This window comes from Amblyomma mixtum, chromosome 3 (genome assembly GCF_055824585.1).
Source record: "Amblyomma mixtum isolate Tamu chromosome 3, ASM5582458v1, whole genome shotgun sequence".
NCBI classification, from domain to species: Eukaryota; Metazoa; Arthropoda; class Arachnida; order Ixodida; family Ixodidae; genus Amblyomma; species Amblyomma mixtum.
This window is the reverse complement of record NC_143014.1, coordinates 219,190,782-219,202,390: the sequence shown is the minus strand read 5'-3', so window position 1 is coordinate 219,202,390 and position 11,609 is coordinate 219,190,782. Positions and strand designations below refer to the sequence as shown.

Here is an 11,609-nt window from a genome sequence, read left to right as displayed (position 1 = left end):
ATGCCGCGCAGAGGCAACGGCGGAAAGCCAGGATTCCCACAGATGCCCGTGTGCAAAGTAGCGCTACACAAGGCATTCCGCGCATTCGAGAACACGGAGCCATGGGCCTTGATACGTGAGTGACGGCACACTTCTGCATGTTCACGGAATTTCCTGGGAGAGAAATTCTGGGGGAGGAATGAAAAAATGCAGAATCATAAAAATTGCGTATATCATTCTGACACCATATGTTCCACTCAATGACATGAAAGGCATAGAGCAATACAAAATATCACCACTAGAAGAAATTCTATGATACCCTAATGGGAATAAGTGGCATAAATGCGCAACTGGACGCGTAAAGAGTGCGTGAGGCTTCTAATTTCAATATTATGTCTCACAAATTTTAGAAGTGCATCGTACTGATAGCGCGGCCACACAACTGCTTCTAAAATTAGCCCGAAAAGGCCAGTAGAATAAGCCTTGACAGGTGCTACTTGGAACATTATTCTTAAGTACCCATGTGCAAATGTAGTCTAGCTAAATACGCAGGTCAGATTAGTGCACCGAAATTCCCAAACTTGGTCATCGCAGCACGCTTCGAGCCACGACAAGCCATCCCCGCCGCCATTCACAGAGGCTAGTGCTCCAGGCTCTTATTTTGAGTTTTTTTTTCACTGAAATAATACTGCAACCTAGAAAGATCAAGCAGGAGAGCAAAACTGTATAGAATCGGAGACAACGTGCAACACAATACCGCTAATAGGAAGGTACACATTTCAGTGACAGCGAGAAACTTAAGAAGGTAAACACACATGCTACATAAGAAAGAAAGAAAATTGATAAAGTGTGACAAGGTCTCGGTTTATTTATTAGGGTTTAACGTCCCAAAGCGACTCAGGATATGAGGGACGCTGTAATGAAGGACTCCGGAAACTGCCATGCGGTAATGCAAAGGCATACATATGCTTGCAAGCATCTTACTGGCCTTCACTGGTGCCTGCAAGTGGGTGCAACGACCACTGGAAAACGAAGCACGGGTGAAGGTCATTGGCGCTGGCACCGCTTACATGGTGACGGCATGTGCAGAGATCGAGTGGTACATTTTAAATACCCAGTTGGGCAAAGTACACAACATGTCCGGCTGATAGGGCAAATCGGAAATCCCTACTGTACGGCCACAGTCGCTTTGACAATCAGTGTCGCTTGATAATGCGCTAAGTCATTTAGCCCAGTTGCTGAGCTAGGCAAGCGATTAATTTCACTTAGTAATGCTGTAACGGCGAGTTTTCTGTTCTCGCAGGACTTTTCGGGCGGTTTCTGTCACCGAATATGTTCGTGCCGCTGAGCAAGCTTTCATGCGGCGTTTACCTCATTCACTTCTCTTTCATCATGCTCATGCTGCATGTGTACAGGGAATGTCTCCACCTTTTGCACTTCACTCAGGTGACCGCCTGTGGCCACGTTGGCTCTGCTGAACGTTATAATGAAAAAAAAACATTATTGTTTAGAAACGGCAGATTCTGCAGAAAACGTATCAGCACAAAGTTCTATGGACTGTTATGAAACGTACTGAACTTACGAAGACTTACGAAATAGAGCACGAAGGTGACTCATATATAACATGCAGGGAACTCTACCCTTCAAAATTACGATACGTGTTTTTTATTAGGGTGCTAACACTGCAGCCTATAACTCAGGGGCAATCGGAATACGATGCATTGGTACATGTCTTTAAAAAACGCACACCCAAAGAAATTTCGTGAGCGGGGATACGGGAATTGGGTGCCACACCCTGTAATGCTGTAAACAGGCCTTTTCAGGCCTGTTTGTGCAGGGGTACTGTGCCTAGAGCACCTCTATGTGAGACAGTTGGTTGCCCGTTTCATCTTTTTTCGTGAATGTTCCCACCCAATTATTGCAGCATTCTTTCATGTTAACTTCATGACTCTACTTCCGAACTTAGTCGGTTCTTCCAATTTTACTGAATGCCCCTGTTTACTAGGCTTTATGCAGGAAGTTTATGCCTCCGTGTGGTTTTTGACAGTTTATGCCTCCGTGCGGTTTTTGACAGATTGGTTTTCAAATGAGTACTGATATGGTAAATGAAAGGGGCTACTGCGCGCAAAAAGACACGGACAAGAAGGTTGCACAACAAGCGCAGACTCGCGACTAACTTTTTTTGAAAAACGACACTCCTTTTATAGCTTAAAACTGTCACATCGCACAAACGCGCAAACCAAAAACCTGTCTTCATTCTGATAAAGTTTGATCTAAGGTTCACTCACACAATATTTACCTTTCTGTTTCATATAAAAGGTCTCAGCCAACTCACGCTCCACCTGGTCACGGCTACTCCTCCTCAAAATTTTGGTGTCTGCCAGCAAAGACAGGCGTGGCATAACGCGCGTAGCATCCGGGCACGCGCCACAGTGCAGGGGTAAATTCGACCCTGTTCCTGATTTCATCGAAAGGTATACATCGGCCTGTCTGACCGATGTATACCCTGCCACAGGTGAGGAGAATTTGGTATACGACACCCGTCTGGCAACTGACGAAACGAGTGCCATGTCGCTTCACGCGGTCAGCCTTCCTCTTCCCTCCGGACATGAGCTGAGGGCACAATGAGGCCAACTTGCACGGGGCGGTAAAAACTACCGGCACACCGTAGCGTTTTGCCACATTCTTCAGGTTGTGGGAAGAGTATTTAGGTATATTCTGTTTCGCACAAAAATCTGTACAGGGATTAGATAACGCCGCTCTTCCCGCCCACACTGCATCATTCTGTCTACTTTGAGCTCACGGGTCATGATGTTTTAAAGCGAGTGCGTAAAATGCCAATTTCTCCTTGCACCAAAACATTTTTCTATAAATTACACACCGAAACTCTACCTGTCAACATGTGGCGCGATAGGAAAAACCTTTTTGTGTCTTCTGTAAACTGCCACTTCTACAATGTGTCTGAATCAATTGAACATTGTTTTATAGACTGCAAAAACGCGATTTTGTTTAGAGATGTGCTTCATAAGGGCACTACAGTAAGATTTTCTCCTAAATTCCTACAATGTGCGCTGCCTTGTTCTTTCTCAACCTGACTCGAAACCCTAAGATATGATTCTACTGATTGGACTTCATAGCCTTTGGAAAACGTGCATGCAAGAGCGCAACACTGAACCTGTTGTTTCGTCCAGAATTCATTTTAGCCAAATGTTGCTGCAGGTAACGGACATTGACGAGGGATTGAGCTTTTTACCGGATTGGTTTTCTCTCTTGAAGCGCTGTATATCCTTACCGATTTTAGTTCCGTTATGTTTTCTATCAAATATATGCCACCTACGGCTATCTTGGTGCTCTGCAACTAGTTTTTTTGTGTGTATATACACTCACATTATATATATAGCAAACAAGGGAAGAGGAATGAGGGGCTCGTTACAAATATGAGAGAAGCCAGCAGCCACAGAAACCAAGGGGCGGGGGGATTGTTAATTTATTTGTTTATTTTGTGGTGTTGATCAATTTAGAATATTACTGAATATGTTATCGGTTAAAGGCAATTGATTAGAAAAGCAGAAGAAAAAACAACATGCCGCCGGTGGGAACCGAACTCACGACCTCCGAATTACGCGTCCGGTGCTCTACCGCTGAGCTACGGTGACGGCTGTAAAATCTTCTGCATTCGGGGGTATTTATGTTTACAAGTAACCTAACCTTGAGAGTGTTCATCAGCGCCACCCACGTTCGTAAGCGGCAGACGTAGTACGTCCTGAGTTACCGCTGGTGTGACGTGGAACGTCATCAAATGGTTTGGTTTGGTTCATGGGGTTTAGCGTCCCAAAGCGACTCAGGCTATGAGAGACGTCGTAGTGAAGGGCTCCGGAAATTTCGACCACCTGGGGTTCTTTAACGTGTAACTGATATCGCACAGTACACGGGCCTCTAGAATTTCTCCTTCAAAGAAATTCTAGCCGCCGCAGCCGGGATCGAACCCGCGTCTTTTGTGTCAGCAGCCGAGCACCCCGTCATCGAACGACGAGGGTGGAAGCTGTTTGAGAACCCTCTTATGCTTCCTTTTGCGTCAAGGCTGGCAGAACCAAGGCCCTCGCTAAGCAATTAAGCAAAGATGGGAAGGGAATGAGGGGCTCGTTATAAATATGAGAGAAGCCAGCAGCCACAGAACCTAAGGGGCACAGGGGATTATGAATTAATCAACTTATTTTTGTGGTGTTGATCAAGTTAGAATATTACTGATTATGTTATCGCTTAAAGCTAATTGATTAGAAACGCAGAAGAAAAAACAACCACATGCCACTGGTGGCACATATATATATATATATATTTCCTCTCTCTAGTAGGTAGGCTGCCCACGCGGCCAACACACCTCGTGTTAAACTGCACCAAACTCTCGCGCTCTGCATTTTAGAGCGTCTTTTTCACCAAACTCCATCTGCTCCGTTCCGAGCAACTGCCTGCTCCCAGTCGTCTTTTACGTAGCACAAATCCGTGCTTTCGCTCCTTTTCGAATGTAGTAAGCATTCTCTGCAACTTTTTTTTAACGCTGGGTAAATTATCTGCAACTTTTATTGAAAAATCTCTCGCCCACCCCCTCTTTCTTTCTCTCGTATGAGCAGCAGCAGTGTCCAACGTCAAACTTTTTTTTTAGATCGGCAATGTCCAGTTACGAAACGCTGTCCGCCGCAAGCCCATGTTGCTTCTTTCTCTATTGTTTTCAACGTTCACAACGCCTGTCAGAAACGCCCGTGAAACAGAGCACTATTCTTTTAGTTCTCGAGTGTGTAACAGCTGCTGCCATTGAAAAGCCGGTATGGCACCTGAATGAATGCTGTATGAGACTGCGGACCGCTGTCTGATGGAAATTAAGACTCCGCAATACCTGCATGTTTATTGTCTCCTTCCAGAACTGCATGAGCCGATGTAAAATCCTTAAGTTTCTTATTTGAAGTCAATTTTTCCTTATTGGTATAACGAGAAGTTTAAACGCATTACTAGTTAATATTTATTTTTAATTTTCTTGCTTATTTATTGCTCACTGCTTCCTAGATGAAATTTCCAAAATGCCATAAGACACAAATGAAGATGTCTTTTTCAGGATATTTTTCTCCGCGAATATTAGTAACACGTCCTTAAAACTTGCCGAGTCGATAACCGTCTATGGAATAAAAAAGTATGCCGGCTTTCACTGCTTTATTCACTGGCGTCGATGAATGTTTCTTTAAGTGTCAGAAACTCTAGAATACTGATAGATAGTCGTTTCAGTATTACTTCACGGTCGAAATGCAGCCACTGCGACCGGGTTAGAAGCCTTGAATTTGGACTCGGTCACCGAATGCAATCGCCACAGAGCGATCACTGCGAGTTCTCCTATAATAATGTACTTTGGCAGTAAACTTGACTGTTCAGTAAAGGCGGCACTAGTAACCTTGACTTCGTCTTCAGGTATTTTTTTTTAACTGTTTTGTCTCAACCACTGGCGAAATCATTCACATTTACCTTGTTCGTGTCTTGCAGAAAAGAGCGTCTTCTGCATGATTCTTCAAGTCTCGCAAAGAAAACAACTGTGTTTAAGCGATTCCTGTTTCTACGTATTTTGCTCAATTATGTTGTCATCAAGTTTTACACAGCGAAAAAAACACCAGCAGACCAGACGCTAGGGGCGGGGCGAATTGCACAAAATGGTGTTTTTTCTACTTCATTGAGGACTTGGAGGACATTGAGACCCAGAAACTCTATTTAAAAATGGGAGTTATAAGGAGCAATATCCTCCTTTATACATTATTACTTAGTGCAGGGAGTAAAATCGGTCATTTAGCACTTTTTTACTCCATATTGGAGGAGTAAATGTTTCAGCATGGGGAGTTTAAAAGTGGACGCCAACCATTTAAACTCCCATTTGGGTTCATTTTTTTACAGTGTGCTGCACAGGTAGTGGCGTGATATGAATGTAGGGAAATATAGTCATTTTTAGCACCCCATTGCTCGCAGAGTTATATTATGGCATTCCATTGCCCGTTCGCCGTGTGATTAGTTATAAACTCTAAGTATAGTGGTGTCTCATCCTCAGTCAAGCTGCAAGCTAGGAAAACCCGTCGTCAAGCCCTTCCTTTGTGTTTACATTTCATCTGTGTTACTCTGAATAGTTGTTTTAAGCGCAGGAAACTGAAGACGTACCGCCTGAAAGCCATTGACGCAGCATATCTCTAGCAAATGTCGCCGATGCGGTTCAATTTCGTGTCACAGATATTTTTTCTTTTTTAGTAGGTAGAATTGTAGATGTTATGTGTTCTGAGAGCTTGCCCAGCCCAAGGAAAATATTCAGTGAGGCTTCTTCCCAGTGGACAGCTGTATGATGTCACTTTCTGGTTACATATCAAGTCACAGCGTAGTGGAGTGGCTGTGAAATAAGCGGCAGGAGTTGGAATTTGCTAAGCCTAGCTGCCGTGGACCAACACCACACCCTCCCCCCCCCCTCCAAAAAAAAACTTTTTAGGATCAATCCAGACATCTCGGCACCGCTAATGTCGTCCCGCATGCCGTCACGTGGAAACAGATGGATGCTTGTGAAACACCGATAACGTTGCAAACGCAGACAATAGCTGACAGAAGCGGCAGCAGCAGCCGGCAAACTCTACGTTAAACAAGGCCGTGCCACTTGGAAAGAAGGGCGAACGAATTTGAACAGGAGATACGAGGCCACCCGTTCAGCGAGTGTAGCAGATCTACTACAGCTAAACCATTTATATCCGGTACCTAAACCATAAGCTACAGCTCTCGCTAGAATTCAAGCTCACGCAAAACATGAGCTTAGCCAATCTTTCAGCTCATGCTAAGCCTTACTTGTGTTGTTGTTAATGCACAGCATAACGTGTACGTGTACATGTAGCGACTTCTCATTCAATGCTTTGACAAGAGCATGCAAGCAGGGTATATATATATATATATATATCTTTTGATGCTGTAATAAAGTTGTACTATTATATTCGTAGCGCCGAACGACAGCCCTTTCATTCGGGTGGTGTTTAACAGCCTAACAATAAAATGCACTTCTAGAGACGTCAAAAGTGTGCAGATCCATTGCGGCTGGCCACTGGCCGTTCGATGGCGTCTGCGGGAGCTCATTAACGTAGTAGTTGCCTGTAGGCATCTAAAGTCAGCTGCGAGCTTCCACCGGGTTAATTTATGCATTCATTTGACAGCCGTCCTTTAAAAGGAATTGCCTCATAACCGTTATCGGCGCTCTGTGTCCTCAGAAATAAATTACGTGCATACTTTTTTTTTCTCTCTTTTTTAAGGGAGGCTTCTGCGTCGAAAGAGTTCTAGTCCTGCGAGTATGAATGAAGCAGAAGCGGTTGAGCTCTCTACACTGGATTTTAAAAGGTGCTCAAAAGGTGTGCGTAGTTTGTTCTGTGCATAAGACAGTGCTCTCTCCGTTCATACGCAGTCAGTTTCAATAGAGAGAAAGGTAGACTGCACTGCATTGATTCACCTAGTTTCAGCTATTCTCTGAGACGTTCTCTGTAAGAATGTTTTCTCCAAACCTGGCAGGTAACGGCCAAGGCAGTTGCCCATTAACGGCAGCAAGTCTGTTGACCACATGCCTCCTGCTTTTGCTGATAACTCAGAGTTCGTGTGCTGACAGTACGCCAGATATTTTGAAGGTGCAGTTTGCGACACCAGAGTCGGCGACGACAATAGACATGATAGCAAGAGGCAAGAGTTTCATCCAAGTACCCGCTTCCCTAAAAGGCAAGCTGCTGGGGGCCGCCGTGCGGCCCGTGTGCAAAGCAGCGCTACGCAGGACATTCCGTGCGTTCGAGAACATGGAGCCGTGGGCTTTGAGACGTGAGTGAACGCTGACTTTGCTTGTCCGGTGAATGTCCGTGGGCAGAAATGCTCCGGGCGAGAATGAAAAAATGTAAACTCATAAAAATTGCATCATATCACGGTGACGCATATGTTCAACTCGATGGCATGAAATCCATGCAGCAGTATAAAATATTGCAAGAGACGAATTCTGTGTGTGTGTGTGTGTGTGTGTGTGTGTGTGTGTGTGTGTGTGTGTGTGTGTGTGTGTGTGTGTGTGTGTGTGTGTGTGTGTGTGAGAGTGAGTGTGTGTGTTACAATGCGACGAATGAGGAACTTGAATCACAAAGACTGCTTCTAATACTTGCAAGGTACATTAATGTAATTGCAGTTGTATCATACAGCGACTCCAATCGCACAATACATTTTAAATTGGCCCGAAGAGGCAAGGAGAAGTAAGCTTTGACAGGTGGTACTAAATAGAACTTTTTTTCAGGTAGCCATAGACAAGTATATTCTATCAGAATGCTTAGATCAAATTAACAAAGTCAAAATGAAATTCCGAAGCACGCTTATAGCCAAGAAAAACAATCGGCGTCGCCGTTATCAGAACCTACCTCTCCAGACTCGTGTTTTTATTTTTTTCTTTGCATTCATACATTAGCCTAGAAAGGCCAAGCAGGCGCTCAAAAGTGCATCGAAACGAAGATAACGTACAACGCAAAACAGGTAATCTGAAGGCATACATTGCAATGACAGCAAGAAACTTAATTGAAATCGAGTTCCAAAATTTGGCTGTACAGCAGTAGCAATAAAACCTATGGTCATAAAATTTGAGAGGAATATTAAAGATAGACGCAGCATTCAGTAGAGTAAAAAAAAAAGTTTTAAATTTTGAAGCAGTTTTTTTATTTTTGTTTTTTAATTTTTATACGTTTGTACCTTTTATTTAAGATCTACTACCCACAGAGTGTTCCAATTTTGTACAAAGGTAGCAACAAATGCTTCACAGAAGTGGAACTAGAATTATGTTCCTGCAAAGAAAACTAGATTTGTTACGTCTTTTTGCTTTTGCCGATGCATGAAAATTGCCACTTATGACCGGTCTTTTTATGCTAGAAAGAAATAAAAATGCACCTAGGCGATTGATTCTAATTCCAGTTATGTAACTGCCACCAATTAACACCTCAGGGAAATTTTGTTTGCTTGTGGCCAATAGTTTCCGAGAAAAAGGTACGAAAACTTCCTAAAATGTTGTTTTGAGAAAAACGCCGGTAAAGTCTTTGAAAACATTTTTATTCTTCAAAAATTCCCTAGGCTGTAGTCTTTTGAAGTGGAAGCACCGCCATATCTTTTCTCTTTGTTTCTTCGGTCCTTTCTTTCCTGTTCCGCTTCAGATCTCAGCACAGAGAGGCCCACAGAGAAACACACAGAGAGGCCCAGGGGTGGCTCCCAAATGTTTCAGCTCCCTTACTCGCGCTCCATTTCCATCATTAAAGCATGTAATTGCATCATCTACAGCTGTCTCAACTGTTTTGAGACTGGCAAAGATGGTTTTAGGACACCTCACCCAGATTAACTGTTAGTACATCGACAGCACAAGGGTACAGCGTCAAAGCTTAGCGTGGAGCCATAAACAGAAGGAGCCCTAGTGGCTTAAAAATGTACTACTCACAAGAATAAATTCAAAACCGAAACCTTCTTAGCATTGACTTTCTGCACGTATCGGAAACGAAGAGATTGCACCATTGCATCACGATCACAGAGCAGATGAGTGGTCGAGATACACCCACTTTTCCTGTCAACGTGTCGAAAAAAAAGGACAAAAAATATTTTTGAAACAGCGAATACCCAAGTGTAATATATTTTCTGAAAGATAAAGAAATCCTATATTAGATGATTTAAAAATCTCAAAACTGAATTTGTTGACCAAACAAAGTCTCACCCCACCTTGAGCAGGCAAACACACGTGCTACAAAGCAAACAAAAAGTTCATAAAGGGTGACAAGATCAGCCAAAATTCTGGGACGAAAGTTTTGAACATTAGAATATTATATGGTATCAATTCTTCTGATACGTAGTAAAAACTTTCTTTTGAAGTGTTTCCATCGATCAGATCGAACAGCTAAGACTTGATGTCTAGTGTCTGACCGAAACCGGAGTGGTCGGAATGCTACATGACGATTTGATGGCGCCGACCAAAAGAAAGGATGGAATGACGTTTCGGTTCCCCACGGGAGCCTTGTTCGCAATGAGGCATAACGTAGCTGCGTCGTTTATTTATACAAGCCGCATGAGCGAACCCAGGCACCTGGCGTAGGTTGGGGGGCAAGTTTCCGTCATTCCGGTTAAGCGCAGGCGCTGTCGTTTGAATAATCAGCGATTCCAGATAGAGCCGTGATTTCTTGTCCCTTTCTTTTGCGATCACACGTGCTTCTGCCCAGTTTATGTGTTGTGCGGCGGACACCGAATGCTCGGCGGGCCGGCCAGCTTTTGGCGCCAGATTGTAATCACGGTGGAGTGCGGTAACCCAAGTGAGACCCTTGGAGTCGTGGAAGGGACGTGGCGTTTCTTCTGAGCCAGCAAGTCTGCGTTGGCCCGGGTGCCTTATCTCTGCGGAACCAGTCAACTCAGCTTCTTGTAAAGACTTTAGCGCCGAATGCCACCATTTGTCGAAATAATGTGCAGTAGCATTTTTAGATGAAGTTAACGAGCCAGTGAGCGATATTTGTTGTGGCTGTTTATTCACACATATCCAGATACTTCAGAGACCATTTGTCTGATAGTCACAGCTGACGTGAATCCTGTCCTAACCTCTGATTAGAAACTAGGCCCGCAAACCATCCTTGTCTACTTCCAAGACATGCTCTGTAACCTCCTGAAAGGTCAGGCAGACATCGCTAACCAAACGTCGCTCAACGACATAGAAACGACGTTGAAGTGCAACCTCTCATAGGCTATCTCGAATGACGCGCCTCATCGCCATTCGGTGTCTGCAGGCGCCGGCTATCGCTGTTCTGCTTGCGGGATGGAGTCCTTTATACGAGGAAAATCTACGGGCCCGCAGACACGATATACCTTTAAATGGTTTCGACAGCACTCAGCGACAACTTTTTGCAAGCATGTCACGACGAGCTTCTTTCCAAGCACCTCGGCTTCGCTCAAACGTTGGCACAAGTACGTCGAATATACTAATGACCCAGGATTGCTGCAGTTGTGCAGCGATACGTTAAGATGTGGCGCCAGCGCAAACGTTGGAACACACCACCTGTCAAGCCAGCCGGACTGCTGAAGCTCATTGATGCGCCGCGAGGCCCCTTCCAGCGGGTGTGCATGGACTTACTCGGCCTATTTCAGCTGCCCTCTCGGGTAACAGGTAGATTGTTGACGGCACCGAATGCCTCACTCGGTATTATGAGACGAAGAAATTTCCTTGCGGCACCAATGCACAAATTTTCAACTTCATAATCTTGAGCATCTCCTCCTTCACGTTGCCTCTGCACTCGTTTTAAAAAAATTGGAGGCTTATCAAGGTTAAGCCCAGTGGATGCGAAGCATGTCCTTAGCGCAAAGACGCTGGCGCGGTTGCGGGCACAAAGACTGACGCGACGGCGGGCGCGCGCCGCCTCATCCCTGGCGTGACGTCACATATCACGTGATGCAGCGATGGTGGCGCCGCCGCCGCGTCGCGCGCGACGGCGCGAACCGAAGCGTGGAGGCCTCCGCCGGGCGACGACCGACGGCGCGATATGGAGGCCCCATCTGCAGCCGGTGTGATGTCATCAGGTGACGTCACATCATGTGATCTCACT

At 44.9% G+C, this 11,609-nt stretch overlaps 1 protein-coding gene across 1 annotated transcript in view; it reads left to right on the top strand.

Moving 5' to 3' along the window:
* The window catches only part of LOC149353724 (nose resistant to fluoxetine protein 6-like), a 90,282-nt gene continuing 78,673 nt past the window's right edge, over positions 1-11,609 (top strand). Inside the window, exons 1-3 of the mRNA XM_089575851.1 lie at positions 1-115; positions 956-985; positions 7,540-7,836. Coding sequence (XP_089431977.1) covers positions 1-115; positions 956-985; positions 7,540-7,836 — 442 coding nt within the window. The remainder of the gene's footprint in view (positions 116-955; positions 986-7,539; positions 7,837-11,609) is intronic.